The sequence below is a fragment of the Anoplolepis gracilipes genome, chromosome 4 (genome assembly GCF_047496725.1).
Source record: "Anoplolepis gracilipes chromosome 4, ASM4749672v1, whole genome shotgun sequence".
Taxonomy (NCBI): domain Eukaryota; kingdom Metazoa; phylum Arthropoda; class Insecta; order Hymenoptera; family Formicidae; genus Anoplolepis; species Anoplolepis gracilipes.
The window spans coordinates 17,353,858-17,376,838 of NC_132973.1; the positions used below are offsets into that span (position 1 = coordinate 17,353,858).

The 22,981-nt window shown below is 45.0% G+C and overlaps 2 protein-coding genes and 1 pseudogene across 2 annotated transcripts; 1 reads left to right on the forward strand and 2 right to left on the reverse strand.

Annotated features, from left to right (window-relative positions):
* Positions 1-4,854: 4,854 nt before the first annotated feature.
* LOC140664991 (uncharacterized) lies at positions 4,855-5,850 on the reverse strand. Its single transcript, XM_072890629.1, has one exon. The coding sequence runs from the start codon at positions 5,848-5,850 to the stop codon at positions 4,855-4,857; it is 996 nt and encodes a 331-aa protein (XP_072746730.1).
* A 4,965-nt stretch (positions 5,851-10,815) lies between these two features.
* LOC140664992 (uncharacterized) lies at positions 10,816-11,130 on the reverse strand. The gene has a single exon (XM_072890630.1). The coding sequence runs from the start codon at positions 11,128-11,130 to the stop codon at positions 10,816-10,818; it is 315 nt and encodes a 104-aa protein (XP_072746731.1).
* Positions 11,131-16,668: 5,538 nt separating this feature from the next.
* On the forward strand, positions 16,669-22,981 carry LOC140664994 (cytochrome c oxidase subunit 1-like; annotated as a pseudogene).

Sequence of the window (22,981 nt, forward strand, 5' to 3'; positions counted from 1 at the left end):
CTCTAAACAACGAAACAGGCAAACACAGCTGCATAATCTTAAGAAAGAAACAAATAATGCCGCTACGCACTGTCGGCTCCACGTTTTTCCTCCCACGAAAATGAAGCAATAATCGCCCGACTAATCATAAAAAGGATCGCGTGACGAAAAATATTTTAAAATATTGAAAACGATGTTAAAAGAAACGACCGGAAAGGGTCGATAGTGAGATCCTCTAAATGAATAAATCGACAAACACAGCTGCATAATCTTAAGAAAGAAACAAATAACGCCGCTACGCACTGTCGGCTCCACGTCTTTACCTCCTATAAAGATAAAGCAATAATTGCCCGACCAGTCATAAGAGGGCCGCGGAACGAAAAAAATGTTTTAAACATTGAAATCGATGTTCAAAGAAATGACCGAAAAGGATCGATAGAGAGATCCCCTAAATAAATAAATGGAAAGAAACAGCTGGATAATCCCAGGAGATAACCAAATGAAGAATCTTCAAATTTCCTAAGAGGCCGTACAGAGCCCACCAATCAGCAACAATCAAAAATAAGGAGGAGAAGGATCTCACCGAACGATAGCTTTTTACACGTCAAAATCTCAAAAATACTCCCGCCCAAATTGTTAACACGCCCTCAAGATTTAATATAAAAAGGGAAGACTCGCGCATTACGAAGACCAAAAAATTTAAAATCAGTCGACAGTACAGCATCAGATTCATTCGGCACAGATTTTTCGGTCGTTCGCTGATTCAAGCAATTCGTTTTACACTGCGGGAGTCCCGATTACATCTTAAAATCTATTAGAGTCAGTGCTCAACAAAGACCACCCGCCAAGTAAGACCACAACTGGAGCCACAACTACACCAGCAGCTAAAAAAAACGCAACAAATCTGCCTAAATAGTAAGTTTAATTTCCTTCTCTTTTGTTTTGTTTTTTTTTTCTCATCGTCTCTTTTCTCCTTTATTCAACCCTGTTCTTTTACTAAGTATGCCTAAAATCGCACCGACCCGCCGATTCTCGCGAGCCAACCGAGAGCATAGATCGGACGACACGACCGTGTGCGAAATCGCGCCGTAACACATATTACATTTTCGTAAATCTTTATTATTATTTTTTTTCCTCTTATTATAAACCATTGTAACAAATATCAACCAGAATAAAATCTTTAGAATCGCACTCTTTCCTCCTCTTTTCTGGTTGATGACCTCCGTACTTATGTAACACCCGCGATCCACACACACACACACACACACACGCACACACTCATACAAATAATTTTAAAGCCGATATTAATAAGATCATATGTAAAATGGTAAGAATTAATTGAATAAATATTAATCTAAAAATTAAAATGATCGGTAAACTTATTTAACTCTCTCACTCCCTCCACGCAAAAGATCATATAAGGTCCCGTCCCGCGTAAAAGAGATTCAATTCTCTTACGAAAAAGGGACCACCGAGAGAGCGTTCGCATAACAGAGTAATAACGACACCCGTCGTTTACTTGTTTGTTAACCTGCAGCTCGCTCGACCGAGTCACTCGTCGATAAGACTTTTGACATCGGAACAGTTCTTGTTACGCCCTTTCTCTGACTCATCCTCTCTACGGGCCTGGACGTAACATATATATATTTATATTTTATATATAATTATACATAAAAATATATATATGTATTTATGAAAATAAATAAAAAAAAAAGAAAATAAATAGAGTTTTTAATTTACTTTAAATTAATATTTAATATTAATATATGTATAATTTAATCATTAATATTTAAAAAAATTTTATAAAGATATCTAAATTTTTGTAATATTACGCAGCATAACGTTATCTTCCGTAAATTAGTTACATTTTTATATAAGTATTGTAAATTTACAGTTAAATGCTCGTTAGTTCATTTGTGACAAACCATGAATTCGATCAGATATTGATATTGTGTTATAAACCCGGTAAAAAATTTTTATATATAATCAGACAAAAATAGTCGTATCTAATTATACAAATTTATACGAAAATATACGAAATTTGCCCATTTTATATATAATTATTAATAATTATACATAAAATGTTGCAGGCATTGTGTATAAGTATGTATAAGCTTACATATACATAATTCTAATTGTAGCTATCAATCCATTTATATATAAATATACGTAACGTTTTATACGGTGTCATCTATAATAAGGACTCCTCCGGAAGGGAGGACGCTCTTCAGGCGGGCGCGCTAAGGCCCTCGCGTAGTGTCTTCGTTACTCCTCAACCCCCGCCCAGCCACGCTCCGGCTTAAGGGCTTTCGCCCCCGGCGTACTATGTGGCGCTCACCATCATTTCCGCCGCGACCGTCGCGTCTGTAGCAGGAACCGATTCGTACGCGTCCGACACCCAGGTATGCATGCCGGTGCTATGCATCCTGCCCGAGCCGGGGTCCAAGAGGAAATCCGGCTAAAGATGCGCTCTTAACTATCCCTCCACTCCGGTTTCCCGGGGCTTCGGGACAGAGCCTCCCCACCACGTCAAGGTGGCGCATCATCGGGGAGGAATCTAACCTTTTTTTTTTTTTTTTTTTTTTTGTTACGAGGGGGAAATGCCTTTACGCATCCCCGGCCTGGTATTGGTTGGCCGGGGTATGTGGGACTCGCCGGCGCTATAGAGGAAGCACCGGAATGCCCACTAAAACCCTCCCGGGTATCCTTCCCAGACGGTTTATGCAGAAAGGAGGGCCTCGCCATCGGCACTATCCCTCCTCCTGCCCGTCTCGTACACACACACGCTTGGACCTGGGTCCAACGAGCACTCGCAGGAGCGTCCCTTCCCTATTACGACCCCGGGATACCAGCCGGGGTCTTCTCCTTCCCAGATTGCAGTAGACGGAGGTGGAATGTCCGTTTCCTACCCACCTCCGGCTCTGCGTCTCTCCCACACCAGAGACGTAATGGGGGGGGGATAATCGTGTCCCCCCCTTCATCGTCATCTTCGTCCTACTTCCTTGTCTACCCCACTGCCTGCCCCGGCCCCCTGGTCCGACCGCCCACTTACTAGTGGTGGTTGGCTTTCAAGGGTGGGGGTCTGATGTTGGGGGTTCTCGCCCAAATTCCCGGGAGAGGGAGGAGGGGTCTTACCTTCCCTCCCCCCGCGTCTCTCTCGTCCTTCTCTCTCTCTTTCTCGCTCCGCCTCCTCTTTTGTGCTGATGACTACTCCACAGAAGGAGGCCACCGCTTTCCATTTGTCCTCCCCTTCTGCCATAGCCTTCACTATGGCTACGAGGGAGAGATCCTCTCCCATGGCCGTGGACAATTCCGCCCGGCTTTCCACCCACGCAGGGCACATCTCCAGGGTGTGCTGCGCCGAGTCCAGGGGATCGGTGCAGTGGTGGCACTTGCCCGTAGTCTCCTTCCCAATACGGTCCAGATATTCGCCGAAGCAGCCGTGCCCCGTAAACATTTGGGTCATACGGAAGGTCATTCCCCCCTTCCTTTTTTCCACCCAGGCCTCTAAGTGAGGCCCTATGGCCTCAGCCACCCTACGCCCCGCAGCTCTGCCAAACGGAGAGAGCAGCTGCTGCTTCCACCGTTCCAGCATCTTCCTATGGTGCTGCCGCCTCACCGCAATCCTCGCCCGGGGGACGATGTTCCGCCCCGCCTCCCGGAGCCCTCGCATGCATCGGTACACATCGGTGTACATTTTCGCGAGGAGCTCCACGGGAGGAATCCCCGCCAAAGCAGTCGCCGCTTCGAACGACACTGTACGGTAGGCACGTACCACCCGTAATGCCATTTTCCTTTGGACCCCGTGCAAAATGCCCAAGGTCCTCCGGTTGCCGCTGATATCTTTGGCCCATACGGGTGCCCCGTACAGCATCATGGCGTGAACCGTCCATCCATACAGCCGCCTGACTCGACCGTCAGGGCCTCCCAGGTTCGGGAGTAGACGGCCCAGCGCGGCAGCTGCTTTCTCCAGGCGGGGAACTAACTGGGCAAAGTGCGCGGCGAAGCGCCACCCACCGTCCAGCAGTAACCCCAGATATTTAGAGGTATTTTCCACCTTCGTCTCCATCCCCTCTACCATGACCCAAAGGCTCGGCGGCACACCTCTAGCACCTGGCCGGAAAATGATTGCCTCCGTCTTCTGGGGCGCCACCCTCAGGCCCAACTCCCTGATAGCCCGCGTAATACACGCCGTCGCTACCGTGGCCAGGGCCGAGGCTTCCCTTCCGTTTTCCCCCTCGGCTAACACGATCGTATCGTCCGCGTAGCAGACGACCGTGCAGCCGGGGCGGATGGCCGTTCTTACCACCCCGTCGAAGGCCAGGTTCCACAGGAGTGGCCCGAGGACCGACCCCTGTGGGACTCCACATCCCACTCGTCTCATAACCTCTACCGCGTCCCTGTTGGTGTAATGCAGGGAGCGGTCGCTGAGGTACGATTGGATGATCCGGCGGAGGTATCCCGGCACGCCGAAGCGGGCCATGGCTCTTTGGATACATCTCCAGGGCAGGGTGTTAAAGGCGTTCGAGATGTCAAGAGACACGCCGATCGCCACCCTGCCCTCCCGCACCGCGGCCTTCGCAAAGGCGCGCACCCTCAGTACTGCGTCCACGGTTGATCTTCCACCGCGGAAGCCGTACTGCCGGTCATCCAAGTTCGGCCCGATGCTTTCCAGGTGCTCGACGAGGCGATTGACGACTATCCTCTCCAGGATTTTGCCAGCCTCGTCGAGCAAACATATGGGCCTGAATGACAAGGAGGTCTCCATATCCTTGTTTTTCTTGTGCAAGAGGACCAAATTGGCCCTCTTCCACCTCTCGGGGAAGACTCCCAGTCTGAGGCACTTCGTGTATAGGTGTGCAAGATGCCCACCCATCACCTCAAAGGCTCCAGCCCATGCCTTCCTAGGGAGTCCATCGGGTCCGGGGGCCTTGGTGCCGCGGAGTCTCCGCCTGCACCTCTCCATTTCTTCCCCCGAGACCGCCAGTCCTCTGACCATTCGGGTCCTCCCCTCGCAAAGATGGGGAAGGGGGTATCCTCCTCCTCAGACTGGGGAAAGAGCCCTCCGACCACCCGGTCCAGGGCTTCCGGGGAAAGGGTCTCCGTAGCCGGTGGCCCTCTATTGCGAAGCTTCCCGAGCACCATTTGGTATGGCCGTCCCCAAGGGTTCTCTTCCAAGTGCGAGAGGAGCTCGTCCCACGCCCTAGCTTTCGCTTTTTTTATTTCCAGGCGTAGGGCGTCCCTGGCCACTCTGTACGCCTGGTAGAGGCCTCTAACTTCCTCTACCGGCCTATCCTTCTTCTTGGCCCGGGCGTATTTCCTCCTTTGATGGACCGATGACCGCCGCAATTCCGCGATCTCCCCGGTCCACCAGTACGCCGCTCTACGGCCTTGCGGACCAGCCTTGATCCGGGGCATTGACCCGTCACATGCATCAGACATGGCGCCCCGGATCCACTCGACTTCCTGCTCTATGTCCCTATCGGCCTCTCCCGATTCTCCTCTCCCCAGCCACGTGGCCGAAAGGATCGAGGCCATAAAGGCGTCCTCGTTCATTTTCTTTGTGCTCCAGCGCCTAGGAGAGGTCGTCTCTCTCAGCCGTCGACGCTGGAGCACCTGCTCGGGTGTGACCACGAGGCCGTAGACTATGTACCTATGATCTGACAAGGTCTCGACCTCCGTGGCCACCTTCCACCCTAGCACCTTGTTGAGGGTCGCTGGGGAGGCCCAGATAAGGTCCACCACCGACTCTCCCCTTTCCCGTACGCAGGTGCTTATCCCTCCCTCGTTCAGCAGCCTTAAATCCAGTGTCGCGGCCCACTCTTCGACCGCGACACCTCGGCGGTCCGTCCTCGGGGAACCCCACGTCATCGATTTTGCGTTAAAGTCCCCAGAGACTACCACCCGCCCCACTCCAATCCCGCTGATGATAGCGGAAAGGGAGTCCAACCTCTCAGCAAATCCTGAGAGGTCCAGACTAGGCGGCAGGTAGACCCCGATGACCAAAACGGGTCCCCACCTGACCGCCACCCACCCTTTGCCCTTGCCCACCAATGTGGCGGAAAGTGAGGCCGGAGCATCCGCCCTCCAGGGCTACGGAGCCCAACTCGTCCCCCACCCACGAAGGGTGCTCGGGGATCCGGTACGGCTCCGCAGCAATGCCCAAACCACAACCACGCTCCGCCAGAGTGTGCACAAACAAGTCTTGCGCCTGACGGGCGTGGTTGAGATTTGCCTGCAGGACCCGAGCCACCATTTATTTATTATTTAAATTTTGATTCGGGCCTGCCTCCGATCCCTTTAAAGAAGAGGGGCTTTCGGGACCCCTTTCCCATCCTGTACCCTCTCCTTCAGGGGGGTAATCTGGGGTGAGGAGATTTGTATCCTCGTCCTCCTCTGTGTTTCCCTTCTTCACCTCGGTCTCGCCCACCATCCCAGCTGTCGCTGTTCCGGCGGATACTCCTTCCAGAGTATTCTCCCCTTCTATGATGGTGGGGACATCCTCCGTTTCCTCATTTCTCTCCATTTTTTCTCTCCCCTCCTTCAGCTGCTTGTTGGGGGGTGAGGAGCAGGAATTGTTGAGGTCTTTAGCTTTTTTCTCCACTTCCCCCTCCCTCTTTTTCTTCGGTTGCGACCTAGGTGTTGACGCGCCGCGGGGTGTGGGAGTTCCCCCATCCACTGCCCTCTTCGCCGCGTCGGGTCCTTTTTCCTTTGTAGAGGATCCTTTTCCCCCTATAGAGGAGGGTTTCCGGCCAGTGCTCTCCCCTACAGGCCTGCGTGTTTCCCCACTAAAGGCCCCGGTAGTTCGCCCAGTCATTCGACCACCCTGCGCAATGGGGCAAGCCGCACTCCCCGCCCTATGTTTTGCCGGCTTCCCTTTATCCGCGCATATGGGACATCTGGGCGCCGCTCTACAGTCCGCCGCTCGGTGTCCCTCCTCCCCGCACTGGAAGCAATCGAATCTTCGTTCCACGGTTGCCGTGCATTTCGACTGTACGTGTCCTCTACCCAGGCATTTAAAGCACTGGAGGGGCCTCTCCTCCAGCAATTCAACCCTGGCGTGGGCCCACCCAACCCTTATTCTGCCGGCTTTCGCCACCAGATTGGCGGCAGCTGCAGGGCATTTGGCCCACGCCGATCCCATCCCGTTGGGGGCTCTTCGTATCGTCCCCACTTTGATGTCCCCGTGGGCACATCCACCGACTTCCGCGATTGCGTCCCTTACCTCCGAGGCCTGGACTGCATCGTCCAAGTCCCGAAACAGAAGCTCCGCAGTCTTGGTAAGGAGGGATACCCTAACTCCCTCCGCCCCCTTCAACGTCTTCCTAAGTTTGGAGGCAAAAGCCATAGCCTTTTGGCTGGCTCCCTCACCTCCCACTTCATATATAATCGCCCCTGTCAGGGCCCTCCTGTTCCTGAGCTCCGTGATGTTGAGCTCAGTCAGGTCGATCTGTCCTTTCGCACGGCGGACCATTTCGCTGTATTGCCCCTCCGGGCATATAAGGACAACCGCCGCGGTGCGGGGGACCCTTATCGGCCTGGAGGCACCAGCTCTCTTCTTCTTCTGAACCCCATCAGGGGGTCCAGGTGGTGGTGGTCTCTTCTCCTTTCCCTTTACCTTGGTTGTCGGGGGTGCTGGGGATGCGGTCTCCTTCCCGCTCCTTAGCTTCCCTTTCTTTTCCAGTGCCGCCGCATATGTGAGCCGCTCCTTGTCGGCTGCCCGCGACGGTCCTGGGACTGGTCCTCCTCCGCCTTTAATTATGGCGGCTTTAGTTCCCGCTCCTCTTTCTTTTTGCCCTCTGAAAGGGCCCTGATCTTCTCCCACAAAGGTCGATCCCAAGGCGAGGTTTTCGGCGTACCTAACCTCTACCATCAGGTCTCCCTTCTTGAGATACTTCCGCCCTTTGATAACTTTAAGGGCCTCGGAAACGACCTCCTCCACATTCCATCCCACCTCGGAGATGGCCCTAATTCTTATCTCCTCCTCCTCCATGAGCGAGAGGGAGATTGGCGGTTTTTTACCTCGGGGTTGCGGTACCTCCAATTTCCTCGCCGCCCCCTTTTTCCTGTTCTTCCTTTGGTTTTTCCCTTCCCTTATGTCAGGTCCCACCTCCCCTTTTGTATTTGGGAACTTTCCTCCTTTGTATGATCCCGCGGGGGATGTGTTTGTCCCCATGGATTTGGGAGCCACCGAATCGGTTTCTGGGGCCCCTTTCTCCAGGAGCCGTTCGGTCTCCATCTCTTCGCTGGAGCCTTCTTCCGCGTAATTAACTACTCCCATACCCTCTCAGCTTCTTGTACAAGGGGCAGGGGTAGGGGTACCTGGAGCCACCTCCAGGGGAGGTTCTTTCCTCCTGATGGGCGTACCTTCTTCTACTCTTTTCCTTAGGAGTGCATTCTCCTCTTTAAGCGCGGTTTCTCTCCGCGTCAGCTCCTCCATCTGGCGCTGAAGGGAACCGCTCGTTCCCTTCAGTTCTTCGACGTCCCTTCTCAGCTTTGTGTTTTCCTCAATGAGGGCCCCAAACTAAGCCTTGGTCTCCTCCAATTGCCTCCTTACTTCGTCAGAGGACATGCTACGCCTACTGGCTAGGGTAACTGCCCCGGCAGAAGTCACTAGCACGGCTTCCTTAAGAAGCCTGACGAAATCTCCTTTGAGGTTTTTGGAGACCTTCGCTACCTTCTCCACAGCCTGTGTTGCTGCGAGTATTTCTGCGCAGACATCAGCTGCCGGAGAATTTTTAAGTTCCTCCTCGATCTCCTTTTGAGATTTCAGTTTTCCCCAGGTTTTGTTTCTTTTCCCTGGCAGAGCAGACCTGTCATAGACCCATTGGAATAGAGCCAGTTTTTCCTGAGCTTGTTTGATCCGGTCCATAGTCTTCTTGACCTCGTACTCGCCCGTAGTTATCGGGCGACCTTGTTTCCTCTTTTCAAAGAGGAAGGACCCGGTATCACTCTGTGAGTTCGTTGAGCCGGCCGATCCCGAACCGTCAACGTCGGAATCATCCTCCACCTCGATAACCTCACCAGTTCCTTCTTTCTTGCTCTCCTTTTTGAGCGGTCTCGCCCTCATCTTTTTCAAGACTGGGTCTAAGTTCGCTTTTTCCAAATCAGTCAGCGACCTAGTTTCCCTGACCACAGGGACACCAACGGCCGCCCCGACCGAGGCTCTCCTTCCTCTTCCTCCCGTGAGACTCGTAGTGTCTCTCGTTACGCCCACCTCCGTATTTGTTTTTATTGGCGCCATTTCTTGTTAGTTCCCGCTCCCCGCTGCGGCTCCGTCACCCAGGGTATACTTTCACCTGCCGCAGAGTGTCCCGAAACGTGACCGGCAACACTCCACGACAGGGCCTCAAGTTCCCCCGGGGGGGTGACATACGACACGGGCCGGGGGATATACATCCCCGGCACTGGTCCCTGGCCCCTTACTCACCCATGGAGGTTTTGACGCCTCCATGGGCTTTCGGGGGTTCCCGGCCTCCGACCTCCGGGATACCGCAGCGGGTGGTGCCACCCGGGGGGCCCCATGGACGGTTGGGACTGGGTCGCCGCTCCCCGGCCCAGTCTTACCCGCCATGGCGATCAGCTTGCACGCGCCCTTGACGAAAGTTACCTCCCATCAGAGGGCCCCGACGGTGCACCGCTTCGGAAGGGAAACGGTCGCGATGCACCGTCGGGCTCCGTCCCGCCGTCGAACCCTGCCTCGGAATACGTCCGAGCGGCTCCGACGGCTGGGCCGACCCGGCGCCGTTGGGCTATGCCCGTGCGGTCCGCGCCGGCCCTCCTCCGCCTCCCCGACCCCGTCCTCGGAAAACGTTCGAGCGGCTCGGAAGAGGCCCGGCCCGATGGGTCCGGGAGTTCCGGAGATCCATTGGCCCGTCCGCTCCCCTCGCGGCGCGCACTCAGGGGCAGAACCCACTGAGCCGCCTGCACGCGAGATGGAGCCTCACGACTGTGGGACGCCAGCCCATGCCAGCACCCACATCCCCCCAAGGGACGCCGCACGGCGGGAACACCCGCACGCGCGGAAACCCTCATGTGCTAGGAGCACCCAGCGGTACCCAGCATGTGGATATCCGGGGGGTATGTGGGACTCTCCCTATTTAAGGGCATACCCACTAAAAACCTCACGAGTGGCATCTTCGGCGATTGTAGGGGAGACTCCTGGAACTAGCGATGCAATACTTCAGGAGCCTCTCCTCGTCACACTCCTTAACTGGAGTTCTTCCTGGGAGGGAGGGAAGAAAGGAACATATCCTATACTCCCCTCCTCTCCAAATCGAACTTTTACTCTGCGGCGGGAGGGCCACTACCTCCTCCCGTCGTGTCTACTCTTCCTCCTGATGGGGGGTGGAGGGGGAGAATCGAGATTTAGAATTTCGACCCTCCTCTCATCTGGAAGGGGTTAAATAGGGAGGGCAAAAAAGAGGGAGAAGTAAGGGCGGGAAGGTCGAGCAGAACCAGTCTGCTCCCTCCTTCCACTTACTGACATCTTGGCGGCGCTCCCATGGGTGTCGATGGGTGCGCCGTCGCTGGTGGCGACGATGACGGCAGCGGGTGCAGCGGAAGTCGCACCAGCCGGACCGTCACCGTACGCAAGAGGGGCCCGGGTGGTGGGGGAGGTTGGGGTCTCTTGCCAGGAGCCCTTCCCCTCGCCCGTCCCGGTCTACGTTCCCTCTCGGCGCTTTCTTTTTGGGCCATGACCGCCTCGCAAAAGGCGGCCACGGCTCTCCAGTTGTCCTCGCTGCCGAGCATCTTGACGACGACGCTTGGCAGCGCCAAGTCGTCCCCGATAGTCCGGGTTAGGACATCGCGCTCGTCCCTCCAAGCTGGGCATGTTTAAAGGGTGTGTTGCGCGGTGTCCTTCTCGTGACCGCAGTGGTGGCAGGCCTCGCTTGCCTCCCGTCCGATGCGGTACAGGTACTCTCCGAAACACCCATGTCCGAAGAGCACCTGTGTCATCCTAAACGTACTGTTGCCCCACGCCCTGTCCAGCCACTCTTTCAGACAGGGCAGGACGGCCGATATAGTCCTCTCCTCAAATGTTGAGGGGCGCTCGTGCAGCAACGCGATCCATCGCTGCTCGAGGGACTTTTTCTCCTGGAGCTTCCAAGTGCCCAGTATCCTGGCCGGGATCTTGGCGACTCCTTCCATGCGTGCCGCGGATTTCCGGTCATACAGACGTGTGAATCCGCGACCATATGCAAGGGGGGAAGTCCGGCCAGGATGGTGGCCGCCGCGTGCGACACCGTCCTGTAGCCTCGGACAAGACGAATGGCCAATCTACGCTGGACGCGACGCATCGCGTCCTGTATGCGTCTGGTGGCCATCGCCTCGCCCACACCGGTGCTGTATACATTAGTATGCTAAGGACGGTGTGCGCGTAGACGCGGCGCACCCGACCGTCCGGCCCTCCGAGATTCGGCAGCAAGCGGCTAATCGCTGCCGCCGCTTTCTGTGCTCTCGGGACCAGGCGGTCAAAGTGACCCGCGAAGCTCCATCGGCCGTCGATGTGGAGCCCCAGGTATTTGATCTGGGACCCCACTGGGACAACAGTACTGTCAACATCTAGTCGGGAGGTGGGGGGAGGCTCCCCAGCGGCCCGGCGGTCGTAGAAGTAGACCGCCTCGGTCTTGCTGGGGGCCACCCTCAGGCCAGTCCGGCTTATGGCCCTCACGAGGCCTGCCACCTCTTCGTTGGCCCTGTTTAGGGCTTCCCCCCAATTGTCCCCCTCGGCTACCAGCAGGGTATCGTCGGCATATCTGATGACCCGGCAGTCGAGGGGGAGGGCGGTATGGAGGACCCCGTCGTACCCGAGGTTCCACAGCAGCGGGCCCAACACCGAGCCCTGTGGGACCCCGCAGTACACGCAACGGGTGTGACCCTGGCCCTCTTGGTCTTTGTATTCGAGCCTACGGTGACCGAAGTAGGCTCGAATTCCCTTCACGAGGTAGTTGGGGACGCGGTGGGTGTTAAGCGCGTCCCCGATTGCCTTCCACGGGAGGGTGTTGAAGGCGTTGGACACGTCCAAAGCGACGGCCAACGCCACCCTCCCGCGTTCCACAGCTGACTCCGTGAGGGCCCTGACGCGCAGTACGGCGTCCACCGTGGACCTGCCCTCACGGAAGCCGTATTGTTCCTCGTGAAGGGAAGGGACCTCATCGCGCGCCAGATGCTGGACGAGTCGGCGAACGAGAATCCTCTCGTATATTTTGCCGACCTCGTCCAGCAGGCAAATTGGCCGGTACGATGACGGGTCACTCTCCTTCTTACCGCCCTTGTGGAGAAGAACCAACTTGGCTCTTCCCCACATTGGGGGGAATTCCTCCTCCACGAGGCATCTATTAAAGATGCCTCGTAGCCACCCGGATAGGTTTGGCTCCTCCAAGGCGAGCTTCCAGACGCGCCCTGGGATGCCGTTTGGGTTAACGGCCTTGTTGTTCTTGACTCCCCGGACGGCATTCCTCAACTCCTCCTCGGTGATTTCGAGATCCCTGGACCAGGCCTCGGCAGCGCCGGTGTTCGCGCTGCCCCAATCGAGACCTCGAGGATTGGGTTTAGTCGGGAACAGAGTCCCGACTATTTGGTCCAGGGATCCCGAGGGGAGGGTTTCCGTCACGGGGGGCGCCCAGTGACGTAGTTTGTTCGTCACTATCTTGTATGGGCGCCCCCACGGGTCGGCATCAAGAAACGCGATGAGCTCGTCCCACGATCTCGCCCTGGAGGAGCGAATGCGACACTCAGCGCCACTCGAGCGGACCGGTAGTCGCTGAGTGCCTCGGCTTTCCAGGCCTCGTCGCCACGGCGCTGGGCGCGTTTGAGGAGTCTCCGCGACGGAGGAGCGGCGAAAAGACGCGATTTTCTCCGTCCACCAGTACGCAGCCCGGCGCGAGTGGGGCCTGCTTTTGGGCATGGAGAAGTCGCACGCCTGTGTGATCGAGTCTACCAGGCGCGCGACATCCTCCACCAGGCTCCCCACTTCCTCCTCTGGCGGATGGTGTTGCCAAAGGGTGGCCTGGACGGCCGCCGTCAACCTATCCGGGTCTAACTTTTTTAGGTTCCATCGCGGCGGTGGCGCACCGCCGGTCGGGCTCCTGGGCTGGAGGGTGGTGCAACCGAACTCTATATATCGGTGGTCCGATAGAGTCTCTTGGTCGACCACCCCCCATGACCAATTTAGGCGTGCCGCGGAGGGGGTTATTATAGTGAGATCCACTATAGACGCCTCCCGCAGTAGTCGGTCGCACGTGGGCTCGTTGCCGGTGTTTAGTAGGCATAGCCCGAGAGCCCCTATCCAGTCCAGTAGGACCTCTCCCTTGGGGGTGGTAAGCCGGTCTCCCCAGGCTTGCGCTCTGGCGTTAAAGTCACCGGCCACCACCACCTCCTGGGGAGTATGCTGCGTATGCAGTGCTCCAACTCCCCCAGATACAGCTCAAATTGGGAGAGGCCCCAACTAGGCGGTGCGTAACACGCCACCACCGCGATGGATCCTTATTTCACCGCCACATACCCCCTTCCTGACTTGAGTAAGGAACAGGGGGGTTGTGGCTGTTCGATCCTCGTATGATTGCGACCGTGCCAGAGCCGTCCACCCTCCAATTAGGATGGTTTGATGGGGGTCGGTACGGCTCCGACACGATCGCCAGTCCTATACCACGCTCGGCGATAGTCTGCAGGAGTAAGTCCTGCGCCCGCCGAGCGTGGTTAATGTTTGCCTGTATGAATTTACAGGCCCTCATTGATGTCGGTAGAGAGGGCCTCCGTCGACTCAGACCCCGCACCACGTGGCCGTGGAAGGGGGGCTCCATCCGCGTTCGATGGCGCATTACCCACGGGCTCAATTTCGCCCGGGGTAAGGGTGTCTCCTTTCACGTTACCACGCTTAGGGTCTAAGCGTGGCTTCCTTTGGGGCTTGGGGGAGTCGGAGCAGAGCTCTTTGCTCCCCGCACCCTCCTCGTTTCCTTCCCTGACCGAGTCCGCGCGCCGCTTGCGACACTCCGATGTGTCCATCGGCGCGGGCGTAGACTCGGCTGAAGCCGTTTGGTTCGCTTGTGGGATTTCTCCTACAACGACCTCCATCAGGGACGGAATTGGGCTCTTGTTTTCGATTCCCCCCTTCTCCCCTCCTACCGACGGGGTGGGTTTTTTGGAGGGAGGAATCGATTTGGCCTTCTTCCTGTTGAGTTTTTTCGGGGGGTGACAATTCATGCCCCCCATCCTGTGCCCCGCGGGTGCCCCGAAGTCAGCACAGAGTGCGCAGTGCACTTTCTGCTCGGAGCAGGAATTGGCCTTGTGGCCCTCCTTGCCGCAGCGGAAACACATATTGGCACAGGATCGGTCGCTGCCGCACTGTTGCTGCACATGCCCCTCCTCCATGCACTTAAAGCATCGAAGGGGGAGCCGCGGCAACAGCTTGATGGGTAATTTGTACCACGATATCGGTACCTTTCCCATCTGTGTCAATTTGTTGGCCGCGTCTATTGGACATTGCACCAACACCGTATTGAGGCCGGTGCGGGGGGCCTTCACGAACGCTCCCATCTTGACGTCCGAGAACCCGCACTTACCCTCCCCGGAGATTGCGGCAACAATCTCCGCCCGGGTAATGGAGTCTTCCAGCCCCCGAATGCGGAGGTCGGCCATTTTTTGGGGGCACGTGACTCGCACCCCTTCGTTGTCCCCAGTCACCTCTCTAACACGTTCGGCGAGTTGTCCCGCCTTGCGTGCCTTGTCCTCACCGGAAATCTCAAGGATTAAGGCACCGGTGAGACCTTTCCTTATTTTGAGGCTTCCTTCCTTGATTCCCAGTTGGTCAAGTTTTACCTCCTTTCTGATGGCGGCCATGTTTTCGCCATATTTCTTTTCTGGGCAAGTTATCATGACCGCCGAGGTTTTGGGAACTTTTCTTTTACCGGGTTTCTCTCCCCCCGTTACCTGCCCACGCTTCTGCTTACCCTGTTCACTGGGCGGTGACTGGCCGCAGCAACGGGTACAGTTCTGGAGGGGAGGGGAGTCTGTCCTACTTTCTTCTTTCCCTTACGTCCGACCACCACGCTCCACGGAGTTTCCGTGGTCGGAGAGGGGTCATATGTCCCGAGGTCTGTCGACTTCTTGTCGAAGGGCCCCGGACCTAATGGTCCTCCGCCAGAGGGTGGAGCCCCAGAGGGTTCCGCATCCTGGCGAGATTTCTTTCCAGGTATTCTCTCATCGGCAGCGGGTACCGGCAGGGAAAAGGGGGGGAGAGATCTTGGTGTGAGCACAAACCTGGTTTTCTCCCTTCTTCTTTCCCTTCTTGGCCGCTTTTTCCTTTTGGCTGCTTTTAGGAACCATTCCCTGCGTCTTGGGCTGAGTTGGCGAGGGGATCTCAGCCTCGGCCTCCTTCCCCATTGGCGGCTGAGTATGTGCGTTCAGGGGAGCAGATTGGACCGCCTCCCCCTGTCCGTTCGTTGCTTCGAAGAATCGCAGCATCCTTTCCCTCAAGTCAACGCTTATTTGTAGGTGCTGATTGAGGGCTTCGTACAGGATTGCAAAGTCGCCCTGGATTGTTGGGCGAGTTACCGGTGGGAGTGGTCGAGGGGATCCACTCAAGAGGGGTCCCTGTTCCTCCGTTACGCTCGCGGCCTGCGGTTCTACCTCCATGCAGGGGTCACCAGCCAGGCCCGGGGACACGCATGCCGGAGATAGTCCGCCCCTCCTCAAGGCGGTCTTCTTTGGGGAGACATTTTGGGGCGTCCTCAGCCTGAGAGAATGCCACTCCCCGCTGTCGGAATCTGAATCCCGGTCAGATTCAATGCGGTTCCGTCCTCTCAGGTTCCTGCCCCTTTTTTCCTTTTCACTTTTTGTGATGCTTCCCTCTTCGATCAGGCGAGTACTGAGCTGGTTCGTCAGCACTTTTACCTGATCGGCGAGTTCCGCCACCTGTTTTTTGAGCTCGCTCGTCTCCTTTTCTTTCTCGGCTTTGAGGAGCTCCAATTAGTGCCAAAGTTCCTCCGCTTCAGCGTTGCTCGGCGAGGACGATACAGTTCTGTCGTGAAGGACTGCTGTGGCAGCCATGATGGACGCCACAGCCTTCTTCATTTCCCCTTCCAGTGGGCCCTTGATGTTCTTGGAGACCTGCAGACTCTTGAAAATGGTCACGCAGTTTGCTATGGTATCCGAACCACAGCCGGTGTCGGAGAGTGGAGGAACATCTCCCTCGCCACCCTCTGGTTGTCTCGGCATCTCTCCCAGGCCTGTCCATCGGGCATTGAGGCACCCAGGGCCCAATCCGTGTCCACTCTCTCTCTGGCCTCTTCCCTCGCTCTGGCCCTTGCCTCCCTTGCCTCCCTTTTCTCCCTTGTCCCTTCACCCGTGGTGATGGGCCTTCCTCTGCCTCTCTTGACGGAGCTGACGTCCGACTGCTCGTCCTCCGAGCCAGCATAGTACGACCCAGCGTGCGATGCTGCTTCGTACTCGTCAGGATCACCCGCCACGCTACTGGCGCGTGATCCCGCTGGGAACGCCAAGTCCTCGTCACTAGGAGCAGGAGTTATACCTGTATCGGTATGTTTCCTCCTTTTCCCGCTCGCTCGGCAGCTGTGGCATATATGCCTCGCGTTGTGAGGGCATTTGCTCGTTTTTTTGGCCATTGGAAATTGGAGGTATCTCCTTTCCAACGCCTCCCTCGCTGCCGTACCATCCTGAATGGCCGTGATGGTAGGTTTGCCACCGAATGTCGATGGCCCTGGGTACGAAGGCATAACCTTCCTCTCTGAGCCCTCGGGTATTTCGGGGAATACCCGCCAATAGATATAAAAATAATTATTAATAAAATAGAATAATTTAAATAATAAAAATTAGTAGCAAACGGATATAATAATCATATAGATAATATAGTTACAAATCTCATTAAAGGAGTCAAATAAAATAATCGATAATTAGATTTATAAACATAAAATAATTCTTTATTTAATAATTTAATAGCATCGCTGAAAGGTTGCAAAATACCAACTAACCCGACCTTATTAGGACCTTTACGTATTTGTACATATCCTAAAAATTTCCGCTCTAATAAAGTTAAAAAAGCAATCCCTAACAATAAAATTAATAATAAAATTAATAAATTTAATAAATTTAAAACTAAATAATAATAAATATTTTTAATTATTACTTATATAAATTATTTTTATATATTTATAAATTCTAAATTTATTACACTATTCTGGCAAAGTAATCTACAATTTTTATAAAATTAATATTATTCTTTAATTTAAAAAAAATTTCAAATAAAAAGTCCTTTCGTACAAATTTATTTACACTTTAATTATAGATAAAATCCGATCTGGCTTACGCCGATCTAAACTCAAATCATGTAAAATTTTAATAGTCGAACAGACTAAATAATTAAATTTTTCCATCTAATTTTTATTTTAATTCAACATCGAGGTCGCAATCATTTTTTATAATATGATCTTAAAAAAAATATTACGCTGTTATCCCTAAGGTAATTAATTTTTCAATAATTTTTTTTAAAACTTATTCATATTTTCATAAATATATGATTATCTATTAAATAAAATTAAAAAAGTTTATAAAATTTTTTAATCCTCCCAACTAAATATAATTTTATACTAAATTTAAAAACTAATGTATTTTAATAAAAATTATATTAAATTCTATAGGGTCTTATCGTCCCATAATATTATTTGAACATTTTTATTCAAAATTTAAATTTTTATTATTTAATTTAAAAAGCTTAAATCTCATCCATTCCTTCATTCCAGGCTCCAATTAAAAGACAAATGATTATGCTACGTTAGCACAGTCAAATTACTGCGGCTATTTAATACACATCATTGAGCAGAACAAATCTTTAATTATTTTCTAAAAACCATGTTTTTATTAAACAGGTGGACTTAATTTTATTTAAATATATTAAATAAATTTATTTTGCCTAATTCTTTAATTAAATATAAATTATTAATTATTATCAAATTTTTAAAAATAAATTTTATAAATAATACTAATTTTATCATTATTAATTTTTAATTTAAATTAATAAAAATATTTTTTTAATTTATTAAATTTATTTTAATTTTAAAATTATAATTAAACTATGCTAAAATAAATAAATTATTAAATTTTTTCAAAAAATTTTAAATTTTAAAACCATTTTTATAAAATTTTTATAAATAATATTAATAAATTTTTTAAATTTTAAAATTAATTTATAGATTATCCCATAAATTTTTAATATAAATCAATATATTTATTGTAAATAAAAATTATTTTAAACTTTAATAAAAATTTACATATTTAAATTTATATCTAAATTAAATTTATATAAAAAAAAAATTAAATATCAAAAAAATTGATTAAAATATCTTCTCTAAATAAATATTAAAAATAATTTTTTTATATTAAATTTTATTTATTTATTTAACTCTTTTTCTTTCGAGAAATTTATTTATCAATAATTTTTTTTAATAAACCCTGATACAAAAGGTACATTCAACTAAAATTACTCTAAAAAAATTTTTTTATTTTCATTTACATTACATTATCATTAAAATTAAAATAATTATTTTAAAATTTTTTACTAAAACTTTTTTTTTTTTAATATAATTTTATTTAATAATTTATAATATTTTTTCTTATATTTATTTATTATTAATAATTTATTTATTAATTATAATAAAATTTAAAAAATTTTTAATTAATCTTTTCAATGTAAATGAAAAATTTTTATTTAAACTAAAATTTTTTTTTATTCTAAATACATTTTCCAATATATTTACTTTGTTACGACTTTTTCCACAAATTTTTATTAATGAAAATGACGGGCAATTTGTACATATTTTATTTAAAATTCAATTTAAATATTTTTTTAACATTACAATTAAATTCAATATTTATAAAACTTTAAAAATTTATTTCAATTAATTAAATTAAATGTAACTCATTTAAATCTTAACTATTCTACATTTTGAATTGAATTATAATTATAATTAATTTTTAAATTATTAATCTTTTAATATAATTTTTCAACAACAATATATAAAAATTAAATTAAGTAATTCTATTCGTGGATTATCAAATTAATCAACAAGTTCCTCTAAATCATAAAATACCGCCAAATTTTTTATTTTTAATGATTAACATTTAATATTTAATTATATTTTATTTTCATTTAAATAATAGGGTATCTAATCCTAATTTATTATATAAATTTTTTTAATTTTATTATTAATTTAAATAAAATTATTTAACTTTTAATATCTATTCATATTTCACCATAAAAAAATAAATTAGTTAAATATATTTATTTATTTATATATTTTATATTTATATATAATTATTTAAATTTATTTTTATTTAAAGTATAAACCGCAATTGCTGGCACTTTATTTATTAATAATAAATTATAATTTTCTATTATAAATTTTTATTTAATTAATTATTATAAATACTAATTTATATATTATTAAATTATTTAAATTTTATATAATTTTTTAAAATTTTATTTATACTTTAAATTATAAAATAAATTTAAAAAAAAAATTAATTTTGTAATTATATTTATTAATTATTAAAAACAAATTATAAAAATAATTTAAATTTAAATTTAATATGAATATAAAATTTAATTTATAATATACATAAAAAAAAAAAATTAAATAATATTCCCCCCTTTTTTATATTATTATCATTATTATTAATTATTAATAATTATTTAAATATATTAAAATATTTTATTAATAAATAATTTTTTTTTTTATATTTTAGGTTTTTAATATTTTAAATTAAAAATAATGATTAATAAGTTTTAATTAATTAATAATAAATAATTAATGTTAATTAAATATTTTAAATATATATAATTAATTATATATTTATAAAAATAATTAAAATATTTTATTAACATTAAATAATAAATATTAAATAATATTAATGTATATATAAATAAAAACTTAAATTTTTAATTTTTTTTACTTTCTATAAAATACTCTCCTTAAATTTATATAAATAAGATTTTTAATTATTATTAATTATTTTATTTATAGATAAGTTTTTTAATTTTAATTTTAATAATATATTTTTTTTTTATAAATACATATAATTAAAATAGTCAATTATTAAATTTAAATAAAATTACTCTCTCCCTCTGAATTTTATTTTAACTAATTATACTTTTTTAATTCTATAATAACTAATTATTTTTAAAAAATCAATTTTTATAATAATTTTATTTATAATATTTTATTATTTAATTTATTAATTAATCTTTATAACTACTTTAATTTTAATAAATTCTTTTATTATTTTTACTAATACAAATTTAATTTAAATTATTTATTTAAATTTACTTATAACCTTTTTTTAAATTAAATTTACTTATCATATTTAATTTTAACTAATGATTAATAGTCAATTTTCAAAAATATTATACTAATTTATATTTATTTAATTAAAGTAAGTAAGCTAATTCTCTAAGCTTTTAGGTTCATACCCTAAATATAGAAATTTTATCTTTCTCTTATTTAATTAATTATTTTTGCTATTTAAATTTTATTAATAACTAAAAATTTATTTAATGATATGCCTGATAAAAGGATTATTTTGATAGAATAAATCATACATAATTTATATATGTTTTCATTTAAATTAATTTTTTTATATTTAATAGATTTAAACTATCTCAAAAAATTTCAAAAATTTTTATGCTTCATAATACATTAAAATATAATATTAATATTCAATATTTATTCAAAGTTTAATACAACTAAAAAATTAATTTTTTTTATATGCATCATAATTTATTCATAAAATTTTTTTTAATGTCTTATTTAATTTATTTTTCTTTTATTTCTTTATTTTTATACGATTTATTAATAATTTGAATTATTATGGAAATTAATAATTTTTTATTCATTTGTTTTTTATCAATTAAATTAAAAAATAAAAAAATTATTTTTTTATATTATCTTATTCAAGCTTTAGCTTCCTTAATAATAATGTTAACTTTAATTATTAATAATTTTATATATATACAAATAAATTTTATTATAATCAATTTTTTTATCTCTATTATAATTAAATTAGGGATCCCCCCATTTCATTCATGAATCCCTTCTGTAGCTATTTTTTTAGATTGATATTCATTATTTATTTTTTTAACAATTCAAAAAATTATTCCTTTATACATAATTTCACTTATTAACCCTCCAATTTTTTTACTATATTTTATAATTTTAACATCTGCATTTATCTCCGCCTTTAAAATAATTTATTCAATAAATTTTAAAATTTTATTAAGATTTTCTTCAATTAACCAATAGTTTTCTTCGATTAACCGGAAAAATATTAATTTTAATTTATTTTAAAACCCTAATCTGATTTTCATATTTAATATTCTATACACTTATCCCATTAATTATTATTATAATTTTTATATATTTTAAAATTTCATTTAGATTTTCTTTAAGTAATAACTTTCCTTCAATTAATTTTAATTTAATTTGTTTGTTATTAATTTTTAATTTAGCCAGAATTCCTCCACTAACGTTTTTTATTTTTAAATGAACTATAATCTATATTTTTTTATTAAATTCAAATTTTTACTTTATTTTTATTTTAATGATTTTAAATTCTTTCATTTTAAATTATGTTTATATTAATTTAATAAATCTAATAATATATTTTTATTCAATTAAAATTAAGCTTTTTAATAAACCAATATACATATATAAATTTTCCCACTCATATAGATTATTTATTTTTTTCATGATTTTAAGCTTAATCTTTTCATTAATTATAATTTCAATTTAGTTTGTATACAATTTTTTAAAATTAGATATATAATTTTCACCCCACTTAATCAATAAATTTTAAATATTAAGATTTTAAGTTAAATTTTTAAACTTTAAATTTTCAAAGTTTACACAATAAAATTTAAAAAAATTTTTAAATCTTAAAAATTCTAATATTTTAATTTTTTATTAAAAATTTTTTTAAATTTGCAATTTAATATTTTTATTAGTTAAACTATAAAATATATAAAAAATTTTTATTTTTATAACACATTTAATGTAATATCAGAAAATTAAAATTTTCTTAAATAAATTTACAATTTATTACTTAAATCAGACATGATATCTATTATTATCTCACTTAAACTTAGTAAATAATTTTATTATCAATAAAAATATACTATGAATAAGTGACTTTATTCAACTAATCACAAAGATATTGGCATTCTATTTTTTTTATTTGCAATTTGGGCTGGGATAATCGGATCTTCTATAAGAATAATTATTCGTTTAAAATTAGGATCATCTAATGCACTAATTAATAATGATCAAATTTATAATTCAATAGTTACTAGACACGCATTTATTATAATTTTCTTTATAGTTATGCCATTTATAATTGGGGGATTTGGAAATTTTCTTGTCCCTCTAATACTTGGTTCACCTAATATAGCCTACCCTCGAATAAATAATATAAGTTTTTGACTTCTACCCCCCTCACTCTCTCTACTTTTATTAAGTAATTTTATTAATGATGGAACTGGGACTGGATGAACAATTTATCCCCCTTTAGCCTCTAATACATTTCACAATGGTCCTTCAGTAGATTTAACAATTATTTCTCTTCATATTGCCGGAATATCTTCTATTCTAGGGGCTATTAATTTTATTTCTACAATCTTAAATATACATCATAAAAATCTCACAATTGATAAAATACCCCTTCTAGTTTGATCAATTCTCATTACAGCAATTCTCTTACTTTTATCCCTCCCAATTTTAGCCGGAGCAATCACAATACTTTTAACAGACCGAAATTTAAATACTTCATTTTTTGATCCGTCAGGAGGGGGTGATCCTATTCTTTATCAACATTTATTTTGATTCTTTGGTCACCCCGAAGTTTATATTCTTATTCTCCCAGGATTTGGGCTAATTTCCCATATTATCATAAATGAGAGAGGAAAAAAAGAAACCTTTGGTGCCTTAGGAATAAT